Below are 26785 nucleotides of genomic sequence, written 5' to 3'. Positions count from 1 at the left end.
TTTGATAGGAATGGTTAGACTTGATGATCCGGTGGGTCTCTTCCAACCTGGTGATTCTATGATTCTATGGAAGGATGCTACTGCTGTGTTGGTACTTGAGTGGGGCCAGCTGGTGGATATCTTGTCATCCAAGAGGTGGACGATGAACCCTGTGAAGGTAAAAACGCAGGACAGGACTATAATTAATGCTGAACAAACAGAAAAAAGTTTTTCTAGATAAGGCCTAGGTTGACAAATCTAGTAGTTGTCTAGATATGGTCTGATTGTTGGACTAGAGAGCAGGTAGATAGGAAAAGGTCCTTTTGCTTCTCTCTGCTCAGGCACCTGCGATGCCAGTGATGGGACTGCTTCTATGTTGAATGGTTTGAGAGTGCTGATGGAAGCTCAGAAGAGAGTGGCACTGCCAAAGAGAAAGAGCTTAGCTGAAGGGAATGTTGCAAGGGAATGTGTCTGAAGTGTATATATAATGTGATGAAAAAGGACAGAGCAAAAAAAAGTGACACATTCAGACTGGAGAGGTCACCCGTGTTAAATGGAGAGCATCGGGAGGAGCTGCCAAGGGAAGAAGGTTGTTTTGCCATCTCTTTGTGGCTTCAAATCAACTGTAGTTGCCTTCGGCCAGATAATTACTGGGCTTGGTTCAGGGATACCTGGTAAAACACTGACATAATGTAGATCTGGTCTAAAGTGCCCTCCTGGCCTTTAACTCCAGAGTAATGAAAATGACTCTGAAGAAAGATTGATAGAGACAGTGTGTGAGAGCAACGGATAATCTGGGGATTTTCTTCTCTCCCCTTGTTCGTCTAACTGGAATTTAGTGGCTTCTTCTCTCAAGCTTGCTAGGTCTCTCATTCTGAAGAATAAACCAACAATGTTTGCAAAGGAGAGCCCTGAGACATTGTCAAGGAGGTTCAGCACTGCCCTGACCCAGCTGCCCTAGGGGAGTGACCCAGCTGTGTTGGGACAGTGCCACATCTGAGCCCAGAAGCCGCGCTGAAGGGCTCCTTTCCGCACACGTAAGCCATTCATTATGTCCTGCAAGGTAGCGCGTCCCCTGTAAAACCTGGCAGGTCAACGTGCCACTGCTGGGGGTGAAGAAATCAAATCAAAGCCTGTGCCCAGATTTGTGCAGCTGAACAATTCACTTGCCTGTGAACTTCCCACAGCGGGGTTGGGCATAGAATCATAGAATCATAGAACAACGAGGTTGGAAGAGACCCACTGGATCATCGAGTCCACACCAGCAACCATCCTGCTCAGCAAAGCATCAGAATAAGTGTTCTGGTGCTGGAAATTTGTCTGTATGAATTTTAGTGGAGTTTCAGTTTTAACTTTTTAATCTTTACATTTTCTTTTTGGTGTATAATTGCTATTTACCATGAATTCTTCCTCTCCTGCTCTTTGAAGTAACCTTTTGCCCAGACCTCCTGGCATGACTGGAGCAGCTGGAACTTCTTCAGATCAGGGAATGTGGCTGGTTTTTGCAATAGACTGTGAGCTCCAGTCCAGTGGTTTTTTAAAAACTATTATTGCAAGTGAAAGGCTACATTTAAAAATGTATAAGCATGGACTTTCAGCACTGCATGCCTTCGTTCATAATTCACCAGTGCTCGTTTCTAAAGAACTGGTATTTTTACCAGGTAAATGTACTTTAAAACCTTTCTTCACTTTGCAGTGAATGCGCGATTAAGTGAGCTCACTGAATAGAAGAGGGAAGCAAGGTTTAGAGTAGGGTTACCCAGATAGCCCAGATTGTAATTTTCCTGCAATTCAGATGTGATTGGGAAATGGTTTTGCGTTTCTGTTCACAGTACAGCCATGGGTTTGGTGCTGATAGAGGGGATTTTTCTGAAAAGATCTCCCAGTTCTTGGCTGGAAAATATAAGAATCAGCATCTTTATGCCTGAAGCAAAGACCTGCTTAGGGGAGAGGATGTCATTCTCATCTCTAATTAACCTGCCAGAGACCCACATTGCTGAAACCAGTTCAGCAGACTGGTCTGGCCTGACGGTTGCACCAGTGCCCTAATACCTAAACCAACCCCAAAGACTCATTGATACGCAGATAAGAGAGAGAGCTCTGCAGATGCTCCAGAAAAGCTGGACTCTGGGTCCTGAAGGTAGAAAGACTCTGGTGCGTGGCATGAAGTCCCCTGAAGTGAGCGGTGTTGATGGCAGCGCATAACTTTATTCAAGTCCATCGTGCTCAGGCTCCTGCTGGCACTAGCCAGATTAACCCACACTCTTCCCAAGGCAAACGTGTCCTGTGAGTTTCCATAGATGAATAAATTGAAATGGAAAAATGCAACGACACCTTGAGATCACAGGAGGAATCAAGATGAATTCTGGAAACGGAGATTCTCCTACCTACTAACTTTTGGCTCTAGATGAATCTACACATTAATCATAGAATGGGACCTTATCTAAGTCAGGTTAACGTTTTCAGCTTGTAACAAAGCCAAAGCTGGGAATTCAGTGGAAAAAAGCCTTTGACTAACAATATATTGCAAACTGGTATTCAGGACAGATGGTATTTTCTAAATGTAGCTGTTTACTCCTAGAATTACTCCTGTTCCTTCCTGTGGCATTTCTTCCTCTTTCTGTGGTAATTCTGCCCACAAACTTGTCTTTTTCAGCATATTTCTGGTGGCAATTTCAATAACCTTAAAAAAAAAAAAGGTATAAAAAACCACTCTCCACTTCTTTTTCTTCTTACCTTCATGTTCCTCTCTGGCAAAATCCTGTCTTAATTACAGATAAATATACAATATTTAAATATACAATATTTATCTGTATATTCATTTTATATATATATATTTAGTTATTTTGGAAAATGTCTTTTCTTTTCATGTAGGAGGTATAATTAGCAGCTTTTTTTGTCTTGCTTTTTGTTCAGCTAAATGTCACACACTCTTTTTATGTCGTTGCCTTTTTTTCCATCTAAGTGAGGAAACCAAGAATAGATTGCGAAAAGAAATGAAACAAGATACATATTCTTTTAGAAAGCTGGCTTTCAGCTGCACTCTCCTCATTTCCCCTTTCGTAAAGGACAGCAGCCTGTTTGAGGTGTTTGCCACCAGGACCTCTCCCTTCTAATAAATCCAATCTGTCTTTATGCCAGTGTGCAAATCAAGAGAAATCAGTATTTGGCCCAGCAGAACCAATAGGAACTGTACCCAGGGCTTGACAAAAACAATTAGACACCTCACGGGGCAGAACTAGACTCAATTAAATACCTTGAAGGTGCCGTTTTATGTAAGACTCATTATCCTGTGATGAGACTCAGCTTTTGTATTCCTTAGTCCCAATCTTGAACACCAGATTTTATGTTGTTTAAGCCATACTTTCTTTCAGTTTGGACAAGGATGACTTTCCACTGGCACCATATTCATTAAACTGCCTCTGAGTCCTTAGCATTATTCAAAGGTGTTGCTCATTAAACCTTGGAAGGCAGACAACTTTCCTATTTTATGTTGGAGAGGATGAAAACACTTGCAAAAATCTTCCTTATAGAAATAAAAATAGTCTCAGAAGAGCAGCATTTCTTTTTTTCTTCCCATTCTACACAGGTTGCTTTGCTAATTATTGCAACTAATATTGTGTTATTTTATTTCTGGATACTTTTACAACAAACCCAGAGTAATTCAACAGGGATTCTTCTCATCACATAATCAACTAGTGTTCTTGATCTAGTGTCTTATTGGTACCTATTACCCTTGTTTTAACAGGCATTTCAGAAATAAAATTAGAGATACAGATGCTAAATTTTACAATATTCACAATGCTGAATTTTGTTTTGTCTGCTTTTACCTTTTAATTCTATACTTGATATAAAATTAAAGATATTCCTACTCTCAAATGATGGAGTGGCACTTGTTTTAGGGGTAATGGAACTGCAAATATAGTTATTAACTTCTTTTCTTGAGAGAGATGAAAAAAAAAAAGGAGGAATTATTGTTGGTGCTGTAGAAGAAAGATGGAAAAAGTGCTGGTTTCAGATTACATATAGCATGTGTCTGAAAAAATGCAGCCAAGTGGGAACCTGCAGGGCCAAACTGTTTGCAATTAATCCCTACTCACCAAAGCCTGAAAAGTAGATTTTCAGCTCATATATATTACATAGCATCCTGGAATAGGCTGGCAGTGGCTCAATTCCTCTGGCAAAATAGTTGTCTGTAAAAGAAGAGCTCATTTGTGCAGGAGGCAGAGCTTTCTCTGAGGTTCCACTGTGCTCCTGTAGAAGAAGAAAGGGGATGTGGGAAACCCTGCTGCTGTCTGCTTTGATCCTGCTGTGGAAATGCTGCTTACTGGGCTTTGCCTTCTCAAGTGGAATCACGGTAATGGGATCGGTTAAAGGGAGAAATAAAAAAACCTTAGACAACAGGCATGCTCTGCTAGGTGCAAACTGCACGGCTTGAGTGAAACTGCCTGTGACGGCTGCCACTTAGGCGATACAGGACTGGCAAGTGCCCACACACTCTACCAGGAGCAGCAGCATCAGTTCTACAGCCTCACCCAGCCAAGCAGGCTGGGGAAGAACATGCAAGCTCAGAAGAGTAACAGCTTCCAGTTAAAATATTGTAATGCCACTTTTTAGGAAACAGTTGTGTTTATGGGCATTTTCAGTATTTTATTCTTCTGGTTATTTTTGCCCTTTGAAAGAGAAAAAATCTTTTTCTTACTTTGCATTTAACTTTGGTCTTTGGAGCGCTATTTTTCATGACCACTATGTTTAATTTTTCAAAGAATGATTACAGTTTCCCAGACGGTGTAAGAACTGGGATTTTGAGAGGACACAAACCCCACTTTTACTGTTAATTAAAAGGAATTTTGAATATATCGTAGGACACTCTTGCTACTGTATTTCCAGTGGAAGACTTCGTCCATCTTCCTTGCCTGGGTGGGACCGTTCTCCAGGTTTCTTACCAATTTTCCTGTCCTTGTTTTGGTTTAGTCTTATATCTCCACCTCTATTTTATCTGTCGCTGAAAGGAAAGCATAAAAATATCTTTATTGAAATAGTTGCCTTATACCCAGTTAAGTTTACACCGTGACAACTTCTTAAGGAACCTAAGCATGTAGAACTTCAACAGTCTTTAAAGCGACATTAAGAGTAGGAAAGAACAACTTATTTCATCCACAAGCACCAAGCACATTTCAGCAGTCAGGCACAGACTGATAGTCTCATGAGCAACACTTATTTCCACTATTGTTCATGCTCATGCAAAAGATTAATCTTTTTGCCCACAGCAGGCTACTTATCTCATTTATTTCTGTGTGTGATGGGGACCCTACCCAGGCCTCTGGCTCTGTGCGGTCACTGCAAGGACATCTGATTACCACCTCATCATTTTACTTTGATTAAATGATAGTTAAGATGAACGGCCCCACTTGTATTGTGTCCTCTGATTTTTTGTCTTGCTATTAACGCACGCTCAGCACTGGCTGCCTAAGACACCAGCCCTTGCCTGGATGTAAAGCCAGCTGCACTCAGCAAGAGCCTTTTTAGTGACTTCAGGGGACCTTGGATCAAGACTCTGCTATGAAGTGTTATAGGCTGGTAGTCATAACAATTTGTTTTTTCAATCACAGGAAACTCCGTGCTCCTAGACACAGCCAGCTCAAACAAATACATATTCAAATGAGAACACACCATAGGTGGGAGGATAAACATAATTGCACCCAATTTTGCACTTGCACTTGTCCTCTAGGAGCTAAAATGAGATTTTTAATGTACCTATTGTGAATATGTGCATCTGCTCTGCCATTTTTGCATAATGAGCACATTCCTGATACTTAAAGAATTAGCTTCCTCTCTCTCTAAGAGATTGGCAAAATGAGGCATGCTGTTATTCGTGTGTTTATTTATTCATTCTTTTTTTTTTTTTCCTGAAGCATACTGGGCAATCCATCTTGTTCCCAGGAAAAGCCCAGGGGGTATGGCGGAGGCTTAGCATTCAGTTCTGAACTCAATTATAACAAATCTTATCCTATAAATTAGAACATGTTGCAGAGAAAGAAGAAAACACAGCTCCCCATAGTACATTCCCGGAAAAACATAAAGCAAAAAATGCTTTCGGACAGTTGCCTTGAGAAATACAGGGGAGGGAGATTATCCAGCATCCCCAAGACCCGTGCAGTGGGAAGACAAGAGTCTGTTGGCTGCAATTCCAAATATGTTTTTGCATGTCATGGTTTCATACACTGAGCAAAGTCCAAAGCAGCAATGATAAACAGAGACAACATACGTTAGTCTTGACTCAAGTAGCTGAAAGTCAGACGTGATAACTGAAAGGAAAGCAACATTTCTTGCTTGAGCAAACCAAATCATGAGTCTCTATTTGCCCCTTCAATGACTCAGAAGATCGTTCTAAAATTATGCTATTTGACAGTGTAATTCAGATGCCAGAAAGCCATCAGCAGAACACCTATGGGGTGTATCCCTGCAGCATGATTTATGTCCCTTAGAAGTGACACATCCCTCCCTGGCTACAATCAGGCCAGTTTTCCAAGAAAATACCACCAGCTCATAGGTTTTGAAATGTTTGGGAACACCCAAGTCCCCACTTGCTAGCAGATTACTATAGCTGATATTTTCCTTTGAGAGATGTTCATAAGTAGACATGATTCATAACAACAGTGGTTGTTGTAGTTCTCTTAGTGGCTTCATTTACAGCAAAAGCCAGACACCCACTTGTGCCTGGTTTGGGGGGAACAAGGTGTGCAGATTGTGCAAAAGCTGTGGAAGAGGAATTGCTCTTTAAAACTAACTGATATTTGTGCATTGCTGAACTCATAATGCCTTCACTTATTTAAATAGCGGTCCTATTTAAACATGTTTCTTTGTTGTATGTCACTTATTTAAACTAATTTAGGTTCTGACTTAATCAGGAGAATTGCAGAGCTCTTTGTTACAGTTCCTGGTGCATCTGCAGTTTTGCACTGAAGGATGAACGCTGAACAATGATCCTCAGATGCTCAAATAGCAAAGACAACCCACCTCACGATGTTGTGCTTTTTAGGTGAATCTCTCACAGGGGTTTGAAGGCTGATGAATGAGCAAGAATCTTGTTGCCTGGCTGAAGCGGTACCTAACTAGTCAGTTCAGCACAACTTCTGCCAGCAGAGGGGAATACGTAAGGAACAGGCTCTCAGGGTGCTGGAGGATGCTGTTAGGTGGGAAACATGCCTGCCAGTTGCCAGCATTCAATGTCTGCATTATCCAGTCTGGGGTGCAAAGTGTGTAGAACAGGAAAATAACCTGTTAAAATGCTAATTAAGCATGATAGGCTTGAGGTGAGATGCTCTAATAATGGTGAGGGTGTGTGAGATGTTCTCATAAATACGCAGCAGTCTGCCAAATGGTTTGTATCCTCTCTGCAAACTACACAGGATTGTGTAGTCCATATATTTTCTTAGCGTCCCTCCTTGGTTACCGACATTTATTTTCACCTGTTACGAAACAGCCCTGTGTAAATAGCTACGGGGTTATTGTTTAACTGGGAACCAAATATACCATCACCAGGTCAAGTAAAACACTGGTACAACCATTAAGGTCTTTTAATTTTTAACATTTCTATTTCCAGGGTGTTTCTCAGGAGCTCAGGCAAGCAGCTCTGTACCACTGGCCCTCTAGAGATGCTCTGGGCTGAATCCAATGAAACTTGAAACTGCTGGGAAGTTTTCCATTAATTTCACACAAGGTGCTATAGAAGTGTACTAGATGTGTCACAAAGGGCTTTGTGGATATGATGAACGTAAGGAAATTTGCTTCAAACAGTCAAGTCTGAAGGCCACTGCCAAGATTTACATGAAGCTGTGATTACAATACGAAGACTTGGCTATAGTTACCTCAATTTATAAATATTGAAGTTTAGAATTTATTCAGGATATAGAAGCCTCCATTAAAAATGGAAATGCTGTCTAGATCAGTGAAGCAAACAGCTAGCAATATACAGAGAAGTTAAACAATAATAATAAGTTATTTAAGCTATCACTGAGGAAGCCATGAGAAAGTCAGAGAGACTATTCATGCATAAATGGGGCAGTGAAAGAAGATAATGGGCCTAAATTCTGCTTCTGTAAAACCCTGTCTTCACTGATTAGGAAGTAATTTCTGAAAAATCAGCAGAAAGGGTTCTGATTTGATCTGGAGAAGAATGCAAGCCACTCAATGGACTAACCAGAAAAACCTTTTATCTTCCCTATTTATAAAGTGCTGCCTGCGGCAAAGATTCCTGGTGCTACTCTAAGAGGTCGGGCAAATTGTAATGGTGAAGAACTAAGGAGGATACGCTAGAAGCAAAGCTGCTTGTGATTTTGGATGGCCCGATTTGCTTAGTTTACGAATCAGAAGAGGATTTGTCCTCAATTTCCAAAGCTCAGCCTGAGATCAGAGCAGTAAGTGGTGCTCCTGCCTCATGCATCACTGTCTGCAAGAAAAGATTTTAGCATCAACTTGCCCTTATCATTTTGGGTTTGTTTTTTCTCCCCCACTTGGATTTTCACAGCTGCATTGCTTACATTTTGCTGACAGCTTTAACTTTCATTTATCATTTGGCTGTGCATGAGGATTCAGAAGATGCACGCAGATTGTAGTCGTGATTGATGCCACCTTCTGCAGGCATCCAGGTGCTCCAGCAAGCACTGTGGACACACAGAGAGTGCAATATTTCATCAGACTCCAGCAAACACCTCTGGAATGATGCACAGCTGGCATTAGCACAGCACCAGCAGCTGGAGGGATAAGATTTTATATTATCTGTCTTTTGAGTGGGATCTATTTTAAGTCACCCCAGGATATATTTTGAAGTTATGTCAGGGTCAACTAAAGCATGCAGGTGGTTTTGTACATATGTCTATCAATTGTTGAGCACCTTTCTAGAAGAAGTGGCAGAGGAATTTATGTAGGATTCCTCGTGTCATTCATTACTGTGGCCAAGGTACAATATGACCCAGATTCTCATATTCATAGAAGTGGAGAGTGCTCTGATCTGACACCTTCAATTTCCAGATATTCTGCTTTAGCTCAAGCTGCCAATTCCATCTGCAAGCTGCTGGGTTTGGGCCCATGTCTGAGCAAGATTCAAGGCGTAACATGTGCTACTTCTGATAGGAGACAGGTCATTGTGTGTAGAGGTCAATTGAAAGACAGGAGCTGATCTCCCAGCACGTAAGTCTTCATATAGTGGATTGGATACAAATGCAGGCACTCCCCCAACCTGTTCATGTCAACTTTATTGAAGTTGCATACATGGGAAACCTTGGAAAGTATTTAATATCTCTAAAAAATGGAGCAGCAGGTAGCATGTGTTCCATCAGTTCTTGAACACAATCTCTAGACACAAACTTTTGCTCTGACCTTGCACCAGAAGAGATGCTGATACTGCCAAATCAATAACCTCCTTTTTTTCGCTGATGCTTCATTTCTGCCCATGACCAGACCCGACCTGACTTCAGTTCTCAGGTCTTCTGACCCACTAAATTGAATTGCTTTCAATTTTTTTTCTAGGAATTCCCCAAAAGCATTGGATTTGCACTTACTGATGCAAACATAGAAGCAAGCAGATAATTCAATTTGATCTGGTCACAGAATGCGTAATGGTTAGAAGGTCCCTATGAATAACTTTCAGTGTAAAAAAATACTTTCAAGAAATCCAGCAGCTTCTAATGAGTAATAACCTGAAATTCCATGTGAAAACTTGTCCCAGGCAACTCAACATCATCCTCAAACACTCAATTTACAGTTGAGAAAGAATCTTCCTTGTACATGTTTGTTTCTGCATATTAGGTGCCAAATATTTTAGTAAATGTTCTCTGGCAAGACGGTCCATAGAAACAACCAGTATCTGGAATAATTCGTGGAAAATGATTTTTGCAGTCCTGCATTCAGTGCTAAAAGACAGCTTTCTCCATCAGGATGCAAATTATCAGGGTTCTAACATGCGTCCATCTCCAAGCTGCAAACTCAGTCAGTTCACACTAGGCCTACAAAAACCTTCATGCAGGGACAGTCTCCAGGTAGAGTCTGGATGTGTTAAGGGGACAGTGAGATTGCTGCAACGGGAGACAGCAAGACATCCTCCGCAGACTGATAGGTACCATAGAGACCAACCAGCAGGAACCAGAATACCCTGTGGACACTCCTCCCTTGAACATCCACATAAGAAAAGTTCATTTTCAGTTCAGCAACCAAAGGCAACAGTGATGCTGAAATCCCAGGATCCCTCCTCCCACGCAGTGCTTGCTGGTGCTTACATGGCAATCTCCTCCAGGCTTGCAGCTTGCACATACACCACAGCCTCTGCCCGGTACTGCTGATCACAACAGTGATAGCTAATTCAAACTATGAGAGCTTTTTTTTTTTTTAATTTGTGGGAATATCCTTTGATCCTTAAATAACAAAAAAGCAGCAAAACAAAACAAGGCTTTCATCTGAATTACTCAGGAGAATACAGTAAGCTATTGTAGGCTGTGAGATACAGTTGTGATTAGGTGCTTTTAGAAATATATTATCTATTTTTATCTGTTATCTATTGTGCACACTATTATGCCGAACATGTTATGCCCCAACAGACTCCTACAGATTTCTTGGTACATTGTTGTCCAGGTGGTTTTGGCTGGTAGATATGTAGGACTAGTAGAGATGTTACACCGTGTCATGCTAATCCTCCCTAGTTCATGGATTATTGGCCTAATGCACAATGACAGTCCTTTCGGAGCCATCATCTCGCACTATGGGAACGGTAACACGCTGTCACACATCCACGTCAAAGAGCATGACCTCTGCACATCAAACCCACGGTGTCCTCCCCACAAGAACCCCCAAGAATTAGCTGTCCCTGTGCCTTTGCACCTTCAGATTATAATCACTGCTGAGATAACTCAGAAAGCTCTCAGTGCCTGAGAAGGATGCATTTTGCCCTAGGAGAGCAACACCCTTTCCCTGAAGGCTCTATGAGGTTTTTGTGAGAAGAAATTCAAGCCAGCTGCTAGCTCTGTCTTGGGGTAACGCAGATGCACCCCAAAAGTGGAGGTTTGCCCCTTCCTGGGCTGTACAGAGAAGTTCTAGAGGCTGTGTTAGCTCCAAGAGCTGAAAGGCAGAGCCACAAGTTCCCTCCCCTGCTCCAGTTTCTTGCCTGTCGTGCCCACTCATCCCTGCCCACACAGAAAAAAGAAAATAATATAACAAAGCAATAATTCTTTTGCCTTCCCAAATACCTCAAAAATTAACGTCAGTTAAAGCTCTGCCAACCTGGCAGCCTGAAAGCAAACACATCAGAGCTTCCTGGTAGACACTGACAAGCAACTCCACAGCTTGTTTCATCAATCAGCCCTTCCACTTCTTGCAGTATCCTCCAGACCAGTCCCATAGCCTCATCCACCCTGGCCACACAAAGGGCCTGAACTCATCTGCTGCCATTCATTGCCTGGTTAATTCACCTCAATTTCTCATCAGCGAGCACAGAGGAAAGGAAACCTTTCCCAGCATCTTAGCTGAAGTGAAAAAAAGCCACGGGGTAACACAGAAATTTTCTGAGTTCCTGGGAAGTTGTATAATTGGAGCTGTTCTGTTGTCTTGTACGCCATGTATGTGAGAGTCATGGGAATTTTAAATGTGCAGTAAAATAGTAAAAGACATATTATTTTAGTGATAATATATCAACCTAAGAAGTGAATGAGACTACATAGCAGCTCCTTCTCTCATTCATAACTTTAAAATGCTGAAATGCCAACATTTCAGTCTAGCTGGCTACAAGCTTTTAAAGTATATGTTTATAAATCCCTGGGAAGAACGACATAAAATGAAATAAATGACAGTTTTGAATTATTGTGATGAATATTGTCATAATAAATTCTCCCCTCACCCAAAAGAGTGATCAGATATTCCTTCTGTTCCACACCATGTTTTCACAAGCCAAATACAGCCACGTGCTGAATTTATGGTTTGCTTTTGGGCTGAAAGTCTCCTCACATATTACACAAACTCTGCTGTAAATTATTTAGTTGAGAATATTATGTTTCCAGATAATTTAGGCTGAGATTTTCTGGGTTGTGCAAGAGCTTTTGCTACCTAAGTCAGAGAAACTGATATAGCTAAATCCTCTGGGCAGCGTGTCAAGCCATAATCTTTTAGAGGTGTTGCTCTACAGCATGTTTCTACAGCTATAATTGCAAGAGAAAGGGACGCTGAAATGTTAGTCAAAACAAAGCTTTTGTATGAAAGATTAGCTGTTTTCAGCACCATGGTCCTTATCAGAGTTGTAATGCATATTAATCATCAACTCCCTACTTTATCTTGACTTGCTGTTGCTACAAAAAGGGATGACAATTTAAATGACTGTTTCTGGAATACTTGGCTATTGTGCACAGCTTTGCTCTGAGCAACATCTCCAACAAGAAATGAATCCATTGAGACACCATGGCTACACATTTTGCCATATCTTTATTGCACTTTTACCACGTTGCAAACAATTCCACAAAAATGCTGCAAAAGTAAGCCTAGAGCTGCCGAAAACAGCTTTTTACCCATATATGTATATATTTACACAAAACTATCAAAAGCAAAGTTGAAAAGTAGCAGCTCAGCTATGATAGTCTAGAAAGATAAGAGCTGCCACCTCCTTATGGACAAATAGTACAACTTGTCATTTTACATCACTTCGTAAAACCAACATTCAGGTATTCCCGTCAATGCACAATTAGTGAAATTCCCTTCCAATAACCACTGCATTCATTATTATTATTATAATTATTATTATTTTTTGCTTTTAAGAGTTCATAATGCCTTAACCCTTTAAATGCTTAGTAGCTGGGGGAAAAAAAGCATTCAATTTAAATAAGATACGGTGGATTAGAGCACTTAAAGGGTTAACACAAAATACTAAGTGGACTGTCACCACAAATAAAGTGTGAGTCACAAAACTATGCCATCCCTCTTAGTTAAATTTGGTAGGTAGGTCTGGGGTTTTATAGATATACCATATATAAATACAAAATATTAAGTAAAGGCCTCCTTTCTATACAAAAAGGACAGGAGGTGTTTTGCTATCAGACTGTTGTCTGTCAATGATCTGAGCATTTTCTGAATCTTTTCATAATCTCTCTTTAGGAACTAATGAAAAGCATCACATTAGACTTATTTTTCTTAATGAACTAAGCCTTTGCAGAGTCTACGCTTTACCTACTTTGGGAACAATTATATCTCATTTCTGAATTCACTGAATTCACAAAGTGGAATATACAGTCTTTTGCAAGACTTTTTTTTTTTTTTTCCTCTTTGAATCTTCTTTACTTGGCTGGTAGAAACGTAGTCTTGCGATTTTACTACCTTTCGGCTGTAACAGTGTTAACATCAGTGTTAAAGTCATTTTCAACCACATTGTCATAACCATCCTTTTCTATGCAGTCACTAACAGCCTTGAGGACAATCCGCAGCCGCCTGTCCATCGCCTCCAAGTGAGGCTCATAGAGAATGGGAGCTATTTTATCTTTTAGTAAAGATTCCTTCATCAATTGACTGAGTTTGTATTCCTCCTTGGCTAACAACTGTAATCGCAGATAGGTAGACTTCCTTATTCTGAGAGAAAAAAGGAGAAAAAAAAATGCAAATCAGTATTTTCATCACTATTGATCTTGCCAGGGCTAAAAGGCTTACAGTCAGCACAGCGAGAACAGCGTAAAAGCCTTGTTATGTGATCTGAAATGATGAGAAGCAGGCACTGTCACAGTCCTAATGAGCAGCTGGCATTGTCACCTGGCCACTGATCTTTGGGAGCCCTTAAGAGGTGGAGAGGCTTTGTAGCACAGCTCTAGAGTCAAGTGGAGCCAGCCTTCCCGTTCCTCAGCTGGGTCAGGCACTAACTGGATCTGGTGCAGCATTTCTGCAGTCATGTCCCTCTTGGCAGCGACACGCGTGGTGCATGTGGCAGTGAGGTGGCTTTGGCTGGCAGCAGCAGAGGCTCCTGCTGGCTTACCCCGCAGGGATGCTCAGAGAGAACCACTGCAGCACTGAGCTCACCCTGCATTCCAGCTGTGTGAAGCTGGAACTCTAAATCCCACTTGTCCTCTCTGAAAATCCTGGCCACAGGCATTATAGAAAGGTGTTGTGAAGCATGTGAACTAGCTGGGGGCAGTTTTACCACGACTTCCATGGGACATGTACTTTGTCTTAATAAAGCCTCTCTCACAACGGCTCAGAACCACATTCCTGCAAGGTCCTGATCTCAACAAAGCCCTTTATGTGTTTGTGCCAATACTCAGGGCTAGCTTGGGTCAGGCTCCCTGGGCAGGATTGTAACATCTCCTCCATGCTGTGCAATACAAGATTCACTTCAGCATTTCAGTCCAATTAGTGGGGACAACTATATAAAATGGGAAACAGCTCCAGAGGTGAAACATACCTGCAGCACTGGTTTAAAGGCACCAATATGGAGAGTTCATCATGGGAATATTTTCCAAACCTATTCAAAGATAAGAGCAAGAACATGACAAAGGGTGTTTTAAAGACTTTAATCTTTCCCCCCCTCCCTGCCTCAAAAGAATTTTAAAGGTATTTACCCTCTTCCATTATCTAAGTGGATAATGAATGTTTCATTTCCAAACTTCTCAAATGTTTCGTAGTGATGTCGATCCATGTTACCTACAGAATAAAAAGAAAAAAAAAAGTCTATTCTCACTCTGGCTTGCTGATGAGCCTGCAGGTCAGGGCAATACAAAAACTACAGTTCAGTGAGAAGCCCAGTGCTTACCAAACATGAAGGCTGTGTAGGGCAGAGAAAATAATAGGTCTACTGAGCATATTTGCTTCTACTGTGGAGAGCCTGAAGTGGGGAATACTGGAATATGGGCTGTTACGCCCCTAGGAGCTTTTCAGGCCCTCTGTAGCTATTAAGCTTAAGCTCTAGAAGACCCATCAGGAGACTAAAGAAATGGTCCCACCCTCCAGCGTCCCCTCCTGGGGCGTGCCAAGGAAATCCTTCTCAAGAATGATGGTGTATTGTATTAATATTGTATTAAATTTTTTGAACCACAACCAAAAATCACAGTTTTCCTCTAATATGAACTTTCTCCAAGTTTCTGGCTGTTTGGAAATTCAAAATGATATTATGGCTCTAGCATATGGATTGGGATGTTACTACAGGGGTGCAGCTGAACAGCTCTCTTTGGGCACCCATGGCAGGCAGATGTACGATTTGACTTTTAAGGTCAATGTGCAGTGTACTGGTGCCACGCTATGAATTTTGTCTTTATGGCAGCGGTCTTGAGCCACTTATAGATACACAGATGGTAAGGCATCTGAGCTGTGATTTGGCCTCTCCATCTGAGTAGTGGCAATGGCAGAGGCCATGTCCATGCTGGTAAGTGTCCAAGGATCAAATATGTATGTTGGCACCTTGCAGGTATATTAGCTTCACCAGAAGAGGTTTCATACGATAATGTTGCAATAACGTTGAGGCTCTGGAGCGAGTCCAGAGAAGAGCAACGAAGCTGGTGAAGGGGTTGGAGAACAGGCCTTATGAGGAACGGCTGAGAGAGCTGGGGGTGTTTAGCCTGGAGAAGAGGAGGCTGAGGGGAGACCTCATTGCTCTCTACAACTACCTGAAAGGAGGTTGTAGAGAGGAAGGTGATGGCCTCTTCTCCCAAGTGACAGGGGACAGGACAAGAGGGAATGGCCTCAAGCTCCGCCAGGGGAGATTTAGGCTGGACATTAGGAAATAATTTTTCACAGAAAGGGTCATTGGTCCCTGGCAGAGGCTGCCCAAGGAGGTGGTTGATTCTCCTTCCCTGGAGGTGTTTAAGGCTCGGGTGGACGAGGTGCTAAGGGGCATGGTTTAGTGTTTGATAGGAATGGTTGGACTCAATGATCCGGTGGTTCTCTTCCAACCTGGTTATTCTATGATTCTGTGGTTCTATGACTGAGTAGGCTTAGAATAGGTCACTATTACCTGCTTGTTAATAATTATTTTATTCTGACCTTAGTCTGAGGTTATGAAAGCAGGAAAAAACTTCCCAATACATACCACAGCTGCCTTTGTGACACAGCAACACCACTTGCCCACCTCTGCCCTGCCAGTTTATAGAGCAGTGAATACTACTCCAGGTTAAGAACAATGTGCCAATAATGAACAGTTCTTGTATGTGTATCCAGGAGCCATACATTACAATGGTACTCACTAAAGCAAACTGGAAAACCCTCAATTGTTGTGAAGGATAGAAGCCTGACCTGCATTCACCATCACTCTGCATTCCTGAACATCTTTGTTCCTTTAATCTGCACTGATGCAAATACATAACCATGTAAATCTGCCTTTTCTCATAATCATGTAGAATGGCACGTAGAGTAAATGCAGCTTCAACCACACTATAGCAAACTGCTGAGCTATGCAGAGCGGTGTAGAAAGAAATGGTTCTTACTCTAATTAAATGTTGCATTTAATTTTTGAAAGAGATGAAACATACCCATTAGGAAATCAAAAACTGTCATATCCATTATATCCAGAATTCTGGTCCCACTGTCATACGGGGGTGTTTGTTTAACCTCTTCACAATAATCTGGATCAACTTCCCATCTGGAAAAGCCAATATTTTGATATTTTATGTGACATACAAAGCTTACTGAGTATTGCAAAAAAAATTGTTATTTTGCAAAGATCTAGTTGTATCACTTTTGATTGAGGACAGGGTCAGATGGAGGCATTTAAATTCTTCAGGCTGCTTCCAGTAATAGATGCAAGTGATAAAGATTTTGAGTGATGAAAAAGGAAGAAAATCACAAGACTGAAAACTATCTGGCTAATAGCTTCAAGACTTAGGAGACCAGCCACACCATCAGTCATATGATGAAAACACCTCAAACTTGTTTAGGGCTGCTGACGGCAGTAAATTTTTCTCCCTCTGATATGACTTAGACAGGTCCCATTGCATCTTGTCAAAGCCACGTGTGGTATCTCTCTCTTGAGCAATTATGACATGGAAGAACCTTTCAGGTTCAGGACCATAAGCTGGAGGTCCCTGCAAATGTTAGCACCCTGTCCCTTCCCAGGAGCTAGACTTGCTGAAGAAATGCAGATGCTCTCCTAAGTCTCAACCCTCTAGATCAGCAAGGGCAGTAACTGCAGCACTGTTTTATTTTCCTGTCACCATTTACAGCTGGTAAACCCTTTGCTCACCACTACTCACTCTGCTTTCTTGCGCTTGTGGTAGGAACGTCTCCAAGGGTTCCTCCAGGTTTTCCTTTTAGCTAAAGAGAGATCAGGTAGGAAAGCAGCCAGAGACCCTTCAATCTGATCCGGTTTTCCACACAGAGCGTGCTCTGTTGAGCAGTAGTAGGAACATTCTCCATAGAAGCAGATGTTGTTGGCTGACAAATAAAGGAAAAGAGTTTTAAAACCTACTCTTAAATTAGTGTTCAAGAATTCATAAAAGCACTGACGTACATATGAGCAGAAATAAATCTCAGACACCAAACCATTACCACACATACTTTCCTTCCACTAAAACCACTAGAAAGACATTCATTTCAGTGGCTGAGATCACACCCTAAGCTGAGCTCTCTGTGACCATTTCCAGCCTATTTATATTCCAAAAAACCATTTTTTTAAAATCATTTCCCTTTTCCTTTCATTTTCCCAGACTGATATATCCTTTGGGATATACTTATTACCCTAGGCTGGAACTCCAAATCCCACAGCTTAACAAGTGGCACCTGCCCATAATTAGGTCACCTCTCAAAATCTTGGCTCATTTCTTTTAGGAACCGATAACAACATTTTATTAATTTACTTGCCGGTATGAGAAGAACTGGCAGTTTTCCTAAGGAGAATTATTTACCATGAAGATTCGTGTGGGTGTGTGTGTGGAAGGTGGAAATAGCACAGATGTAACTGTCAGCACACATCCCAAACACAAATTTCTTCCTCCACACGTCACATTACTCCAACAACCACAGAAAAAGAACCTGCCTCAGGTTTTGGAGTGTATGTTACCTTATACATTTCCCCAAAGCTGCCACCATATATTTCTGTACCGACAGGAACACCCGCCTCTTTATGAGAACCCCCCTCCCACATGAATCCACCAGAGGTGGGAGAGAGCAGCTCATCCCTAAACCCCACCAGTGCTGGACTGTGAACAAGAACAGGAACACAATGCTGATATTGTTTACACTGCTTCATGCATATAAAATGTCGTTATGAGTAAGACTGTGCCCTTTCCTTAGGGTACTGCAAGAAGCTGAGAAGTCACATTGCTTCTAAATTCCCTGCAAGGACTCTAAATTCAAATATGGCTTGTGAGCTACTCTCCCTTTGGGCTGGCTCAGTATAAATGAGGCAGGAAAGGCTGGTGAATAGGGGGAGGTGATTTTCTGCCTGCCACAGATGACCCCGTGGCTCAGATAAGTAGGTTTTTGTTGCAGCAAAACACCTTGCCATGGTGTCCCCCCAGGCAAGACCCAACGTATGGACAGCGAAGTGCCTGGTAGAGATGGTGCAGTGCTGGTGGGAAAAACAAGGGAGATGATGCATCAAGAGGATGGGAGCAGTACCACTGTAGCTCCAGTGTTACAGAGAGAACAGGAGGGAGAGAGAAACAGAACAAGGGGCTGCAACTGGGAATGGAGGAACAGGAAGAATATGGAACATGGAAGAATAAAACGGTCTGATAGTGGTTTTGATTGTATTAATTAGCTGCATTATCTGGGGCTGACTGCTAACCATGGAATTACACCATATAATTGGACTATAAGGCTGATGTGTTACTATTTGACAGTTTGTCTTAGCTCTTTATTTCCAAACCTCTGTCACGGCCATCATATTTGCCCATTAAGCTGTACTTTACTCTGGACACGGCCTTTTCAAATCCCTCTGCTTTGACTGACTCACAAGGACCCCCCACCTACCTCTGCTCAGGAACAACTGCAACTCCAACTGTATATTTACATTCACAGGGCTGGCTCATACCAGTTAAATACAACCTGGCTCAGTCTAGAAATAACTACACTGTGGTCAACAACCTCTTGACAATTACTGAAAGAAAAGTACTTCAGGGAAGTGAAATTTAAAAAGGAAGGCGGGAAAAAGACTCAGCATGTCTACACTTTTAATTTTGTAATTTAAAGTGTTTTACTAGGCAAAATATCCTTTCTTAAAAATTATTTTAAAACCTTAGATAAAAAGCATACTTACTCCCTTAACACTTTAATTGAAGGAAAAGCAGTCTGAGACTTCCCATGAGTTAAGTAGCAACCATGTCCGTGGCTGATAAGCCATGCAGTTTGGCTATTTGCTATGAACCCCAGCATGAATCTTTGTGATACTCATCACACAATAAGCCTATTAACTTCTAAACAGTAACTCCACTCATATTTCATTTTAAGCAAGTCAGTAATACAACTTACATTGCTCAGAGTGAAGTTTCAAAAAACTTTTTACAATTTGCATGGGAAAAGAGCAATCACAGTTAGGGAAACTCAAGTTGGAAGGGACTATGGAGCAGTCTAGTCCAAGCTACAGCTTCAGGCCAGCTTCTCCAGATCAAAAAAATCTGAAAAAGCTCATCTTCTTGTACACCAGATGTGCCAGTTCTAGGACCATTTCAGTGGCCCTCCTTCAGACTCACTCAATTTAATTAGTGTAAAATAAAGTATAGAGTCAACAACTAGACAAACCCAACCTAATGCAAGCCTTGGGCGTGCTGCCCTGCAGTCCATATGTAACCTCTCGTGGGTTTCCTTTTAAAAATGCTATTGCAGCATGGACTTGGCACAACTTTTGCAGGGCTACAAAAGGTGCCTCAACTTCACTTTTAATCATCCTGGCACAACCAGGATGGTTTCATGTCTCCCTGTGAATCTCCTCCATAATTCAGGATGGAAGTCAAGAGTTGTACAAGCACCTGTGGGCAGCACTGCCAGATGCAGACAGTCTGCAAACAGGGGGATCCTACTGGGCCATTAGGAAGGTTGGGATAATCTCAGTCAATAAAAATAGGGGAAAAACATCTGTGACTTATACACTTTAAAGAAATTACTGCAGACAAAATATTTCAAGGGGTTCCAGGCTGCCAAAAGGGGTGATTTAGAAGAAATTGCATACAGATGCTGCTCACTGTAGGCCAGCACAGAACAGTTAAGAGATACAAAGACATCCCTTATTTCCTGGGTGCCTGCTGCCTCAGTGGGGAGGCAGGGCTCTCCTCCATGCTGCAGCAAGGGTTTATGTTTCCACTGATCTGAAGCTGCAGTGGGGTTCCTATTTCAATTCAGCAGTGTCAGCATCATCTGCTTGTCTGTGGAGGGAGGGAACCCGTGCAGATTTATCTTGATCGCCTGAGACAATTTATCACCCAAGGTTTCAATGACCTGACTTCCACCTGGCAGCTGGAAGCTGATGCTTGGCTATCTGCCACCATAACAGTTTTTTTTAAAGAGCAAAAGGCTCAGCAACGCCCCTCCTGTGCTATCGCAGCCTCTGCTACTCACTATGTAAATCTGACCTTTCAAAAAACGAATTATATTAAACACAGCATTTTGCGCAGTGGGAAGATAAATACTGTGTTTAATAGTTTGCTTCTGAATTTAACTTTGGGAACAATGAAACCCTGCTCTGTATTGTCAAAGAAAGCAACTGGGACTAATCATTTGACACTAATCACACATTTGTATCCAGATAAATCTTCAGGAAAGCTCGGAGGCTATGGCAGTGATGGCATTTGCTGTCACAGTGACACAGCCAGCAAGCCTGCTGCCTGCAATCATGCCGGGCTGTTCATCCCTGCTCCTGCTGGGCTCCTCCAGCTATTGATTTTGCCCTAGACCCTCACTGCCTGCAACAGGAGTCCAGTCCTCCCAGCAATGGCAGGATGTGTCCTGTCATTAAGACAGCAAACTCGTGGTAAAACCATCAGTGTATTTCTCGGTGAGAAGTTAGTTCCAATGACAAAGCTTTTTCTGCCAGCTGTTATTTTCCCAGTGGACTCAGAGCTGTGGTACGTTGTCTCCATGGCTCCTGTCTGTTTGCTGGGGGCAGTGGGCATGAAAGGATGCTGCATCTCAAGTTACTATTAAATAAATTAATTTCTCTGATTGATACAGAATAGACATCCTGATATGTCTACCCTAGTTCTTATACAGAAGTGAGATGAGTTCTTATTACAGGCAGTGAGATGAAGCAGTTTGAATTATCTGGGGAAACGCTCATTTTTAAGGTTTCTTAAAAATGTAGGGAAAAAAAAGAGGTACCAAATATAGAAAAACACAGTTCTCATTTAAAACGTCAAGGTTCAGTAGCAAGCCTCTTTGAAACCTAAGTAGGTGACCCACATTCTGCACAGCAGGCTGAGGGTGAAACTGCAGCTAGAGACACAAGCCCAGAGCTTCACTGGCAATCTCACACCAAGAGCAGGGTTTGGTTTTTCCAAGCAAAAATAAGAAGGAAGGCAGAAATGAGGTCTAATTGGCGTGTGGCCTTTCTCCTCCAATTAAAATTTCTAAGCTGATACATTCCTTTTGACTGCAATACATGTGTTTCTGTACAGAACCCCTGTCCCTACGTACACCTGCGAAAGAAGCGACTGCCAGAATTTGTGCTCCTGCAGAGGGCTAGAAATGGCAACAGCAGCAGTGCTGGCAAACCAGAGAGGGATGAATGTTTATACATGCTGAAATGTTCAAATGCTGTGAGCTTGGCACATGCAAACTCCTTCTTCATCAAAAACCAAAACTGTTTCCCCAAGGCACTACAGAGGCAAGAGAATCCCGAGTGGTGTTGCAAATGTCTGATGTTCATTATCTGAGGACAAATGGATACAATTGGTAATGAAATCCATGCAAACCCCACGGTTTGGTGATCAAAACTCCAACTAATTATAACTGTGAAGAACCAGAGTGTCTGTGCACTCTTCCACTCTTCTCCACATTTTTTTGGGCATCATCCTGATAGCCGAAAAATAATTCTTCTCAGGAAGAAAAGGAACAAGTAGAGATACCTTAAAGCAAATTGCTTGGCAGAGCAATTCTTTTTGTGAAATTTGCATGACTGTTAATACAGGACATTTAGCGAGCCTGCACAATTGAAGTACTGGAAAGAATCCTGAATATATACTAAAGCAATGCATGAAAAGATCTTTCTTTTACCTGCTCAAAATAATAGCTAATTCAGAATTGCTATTGTTTGCTGAGAGGGGAAAAGAAAATCCATAATCCCTTGGAATTGGTTAATATGAACAAAAACATAGTGCTTACTAGCTGTGTAACATTGATTTCTTTAAGCTGCTGCCTCAATTACTTCCAAAACGAAGGCTGACATCATTAATATGTCTCTTTTTTCCCAGCAAATTACCGCTCATTTGTAAGAGTAGCAGGGCTACTGCAGTCTGCCCTACTGCAAAGGATGTAAAATTAATTTAAATAATTACTGACCTAATTCCATTTCTCATGTGCAGTCCAAACTGCCTGGAAGTGCACTTCTCTGCAATCTGCTTTCTCTCTGAATGCTGCTTAATGCATCAACTAACCTGTCTGCTCACAGCCATTTCCACTCTCCAATGGAAGTAGGGATGCCGCTCTGCAGCGTGCTCTGAAGTTACATCTGCCTGCAGCTTCCTGGCAGTAACAGGCCCTGATTTCCATGCCTGATGGGACAAGGGAGCCGGCCCAGGTGTGGAAATGCAGTGAAGTTTCTTCCAACACATTCCTGCACTGGTCCAAGGAATAATATACAGTGTACTGATGAGCATCATTAATGTTTACCCTCTGAGGGTTTCCACTGCAAAAAGTGGTCTCCCAGCCCAAGGGGAAGGGATTTGTATAAAATCAATTGCAATTCATGCTTGTTTAATTTGAAGAGATGTATATGGCTGCATAGAGAGGGATACATTGCCAGCAGACAGAATGTGTTCCCGTGGCCACTGATTGCTGCTGATCACTGCTTGGGATGGAGATGCAGAACACAGCCACCTGAAAGGGAAGCCCAGAGTGGCCTTGACAGATTAATGTGGGTGCACAGACTGGTTCTTTGAAGTATCTATATGTTACAACACAATTTCTCAGCTGTGTAACCAGTTCTCCCTCAAAAACAACTGAATTTGCTGCCCCTCATCTGCCAGGGGAGACAGGTCACGCTCCTGGTCCCTCTCTATCCTAACTTTCCCCAGGCCAAGGGGCTTGTCTCAGTACCCTCCTCTTTTCCTTTTTCTGCCCTCAATCTGCTGCTTCAGCTGCCTGCTTGGTTTGTGAATTTGTTTCTAAATGCTTGATTTAGGACCTTTAATACTTTTTCATTAAGCATTAATCAATGCCTGCTTTTTAAGGTCAAAATGAAATACAAACTGAAGGTTGGGCATATGTTAATGAGAATCCAACTAATTAAACTGGGGACATGTAGGGAAGAACTCCAACAAGTCACCAACATGATTTAGGCAAAGTATACTGATTTAAGAAATGTAAAACTGAAAGAAAAATTAATTGCTTAAGCATTTTATTCTACAGAAAAGCCTGATTCACAGTTAATCAAATATTTTAATTGAATTTATCTGAGGCCTCTAAATACATTTGAACAAAGGATTAAGTTTGGATCATCCCTTAGATGTCTGGAAGTTCATAATGACAAGATAAAGATCTCCATATGAACTGGCTGCCTTAACTCCACATTACCACGCTCCAGCTGCCGTAAGCTGCTCAGTACTTGAGTTACAGTTTTGTAATTCTCAGAAATCACTCAAGTTCACCCCTAAGCCTTGATACATAGCCTGGGAAGGCTGACAAGCAAGCAAAGCTATTAATCCATGCCTTACTTGCTAAGGTGGGGAAAAAATGGCTTATATTTCAAATGAGCCATGTGCCCTGTGCACATAAACAGTCACAAGATTTTTTTGCCATCTTTTGCATGTGATTGCCTACAAAAAAAATCAAGCAAAAAGAAAAAGAGAGGGAGAGAAAGCAACTGAGATACAAGTGCCTAGCAGACAGAAATTTGTGCACATCCGATTTGGTGAACACAGTCGCCATGTATTGTCAACCCTGTCACCACGACTGTACATGTAAAATTAGAGCACTCATAACACAGAGTAAAATGAAACCTCTTGCAAGCTAAAAATAACGGTCATAATAATTACTTTATTGGTGATCATGAAGTTGTGATAAACATTTTAAACGAGAAAGCTCTGCAATGACAGGGCTCTGATTTCTAGCTAACAGAAATAAATTACAGTTACATTAAGAAGAACCGTAATTAAGTCTTTGGATCTTGACTTTAGGGATCTGAAATAAACAGCTTCTGGCCAATCACACATAGAGCAAGGGAGAGATCTCTGGAGATTTCTGCTCCAGATTGCCTGTTACACAAATCACAGCCTGAGTTTGGCAAAGCACATTTGCACACAGCTGAAATAATATGACTTAAGATCAAGGGAACATAGCTACATGCTTTAAAATGACTATTTTCCCATATATTCTTTCTCTAAGAACACACTTAAGCATGTATTTTTTCGCTTTAACTCAAAGCCTTAATTTCTCCATCTCAGCATCCCAGACGCTAAACAGAAACGATACCACTTTCTCCCACTCTTAGCCCATCTTTACCTAATCCAGATGTAAATTCTGGTGAGCAGGGCATGGTTTTACCCTGTGTTTGTCAAATTCCCACTGTGTGGACCTCTATCTTTAGCTGGGGCCACCAGCTGTTGTGAAAGAGTGAAGAGTATTAGAAACAGAGAGAGGTATTTGTTCCTAGGGTCAGCCCTCAAAGGAAGAATAAGAACTGTGAACAATTCATGTCACTTCTCCTTTGGCCTCTACTGAGTGGAGAATTTGAGCTGGAAGCAGGATATGTTACACATCTATTTGCTTGATTTTTTTCTTCCAAATCCTGTTGTAACAAAAACTGAAGTCGTGAATCTGAGAAAATTAGGTGATAGTCCTCCAGTCAAAACCAAGAAATAAATGCATCTGACCAACATAAGTGAAGAATCACAATGCAGTAGGAAAAAACCCTCTAAATAACTAATGGGCTAAGTAATACCGTTCTGGGTAAACTGAGAGCAGCAGCAGAAGTTGTTTCAGAAACATCTGTTGAATACATTGCTTTTGTGAACATAAAAGCCTGTCTCTGCAGATAAAATGTCAAGGGGAAAAGGCACTCAATTCAAAACAATGAAGTTTTCTTTGTAGGCTATGTCTCCACATTTATTTTTATTCAAAGGTCTAAAAGACAGTTCTATTAGAAATAGCCGAGCAATTAAGCAATCTACAAATCATTCCCTTAAGTATGTGTGTTCAGTGGGATAGAAAGAATAGTGTTATTTCCAAGACTACCTGGTGAGATGAAAAACGTTCTCCATAGTTTCTTGTCACGAGTAACATCTCGTATTTCTTTCGTCATGTTAACCAGTCTACCTGCAACCGGTGGCACACGACGGAAATCCAAGATTCTGGAAGAGAAAGAAAAGAGATGGTTAATGTAAAGGATTAAAAAATAATGATAGCGATAGGTTTTAGGAAGGTTCATTCCACCCTAAAGGCACATTTATCCATGGTCTTTAAGGAGTAAAAAGCCCATCAACTTTAAACTGGATAATCCTTCCTCTAGTATAGTACAAAATAAGTCCTGAATATGATCAGATCTGACTTGCCTACGTAGTATGGAGTGAATGCAAAATACAGAGGAGTATGGGGACAGAGTGTTCTGCTAAAAAAAAAGAATTCCAGAAATAAAACACAGTAGAAACTTATCTTTGACTTAGTGCTACTTCAGGATTGTTATTGCATACATTTTGCTCACAAGTTTTCTAAGCAACTTGGGGAATGAGATTTCAGTCTCTTTCTTCCATAAACACCATCTAACAGATCTAAAATCCAGTAATTTTTTTCTGACAGTCTTAGTATTTGTTTGATTTATTTGCATCTGCTCGTCTCTGTTTTAATACCCTTACACCTATCCAAACAATCTCCCTCGGACTAAAAATTTTCCCATGGGCAAAGGCTGGATGAAGAGCCTTTCTCAACCCCAAACTCCCCTGCCTTAGTAGATCATTAAAAATTCCGATGAAGCATTGCTATCAGATACAGTAAAAGAGCAAAGTCCCCATATGAGCATCCCCATAGGTGGTATTTTTATGTCCATGTTCTGCTGATAAGATTTTCTACATTGGGTAGCAACTGCTTTTTCTGCTTAGTGTGTAGATATTTAACATACCTCCCTGCAGGAACTCCTTAATGTTTTTTTTCCTACAGCACCATCTGCTTAAAATGGGAATATAAAATATAAAGCAGAAGGGATGAACACCAAGATCAACAACAATAAAATAGAGAAGATCCTTGAAGGATCTGACCAGGATGGCTTTTAACGTCAAATACACCCCGTAGGTACTGACAGGTTCCCACACCCTAACCACCAATCCAGATGGCAGCAATACATACCCCCAAATAATTTGTGGCTCCAAAGCTTCAAGCTTGAAGGCTATTTCTTGGCACTTCAGGGTCTAAAAGATGTTTCAGGTCTAACTCAGCTTGTTAAATGCCATGGTTTCTAGCCATACTGTTAATTGCTCCTCACTAATTATTAACTCCTGCTTCTAACCTGGACAGGCTGAAGACCTGCAGACCTTGGGGTACCCACCACATCCTGTACTAACTCTCCCTGCGGGGACGTTTTCAGCTAACAGGAGCATGGGATGACCATTGGTGTCCTCTCCTTCCTACTGACTTGTGGCATAAAAATGCTTCTGATATGGGATAGCCCAAGGTTTTTGCTGTGAAACCAGCACTCCCTCCCCATCTCAATTACTCC

General features: G+C 41.6%; 1 protein-coding gene across 1 annotated transcript in view; it reads right to left on the bottom strand.

The window, feature by feature from the left end:
• Positions 1-12427: 12427 nt before the first annotated feature.
• FAM20C (FAM20C golgi associated secretory pathway kinase) overlaps positions 12428-26785 on the bottom strand; it is a 54639-nt gene continuing 40281 nt past the window's right edge. The window contains exons 5-10 of the mRNA XM_069870494.1: positions 25312-25427; positions 17181-17361; positions 16461-16570; positions 14559-14640; positions 14402-14461; positions 12428-13578 (exon numbers count right to left, since the gene is read on the bottom strand). Of these exons, the coding sequence (XP_069726595.1) occupies positions 13326-13578; positions 14402-14461; positions 14559-14640; positions 16461-16570; positions 17181-17361; positions 25312-25427 (802 nt within the window). The 3' untranslated portion in view covers positions 12428-13325. The remainder of the gene's footprint in view (positions 13579-14401; positions 14462-14558; positions 14641-16460; positions 16571-17180; positions 17362-25311; positions 25428-26785) is intronic.

The sequence above is a fragment of the Phaenicophaeus curvirostris genome, chromosome 16, assembly GCF_032191515.1.
Source record: "Phaenicophaeus curvirostris isolate KB17595 chromosome 16, BPBGC_Pcur_1.0, whole genome shotgun sequence".
NCBI lineage: Eukaryota > Metazoa > Chordata > Aves > Cuculiformes > Cuculidae > Phaenicophaeus > Phaenicophaeus curvirostris.
Note: the sequence above shows the minus strand (reverse complement) of the source record. Positions and strands in the feature narration are given on the sequence as shown.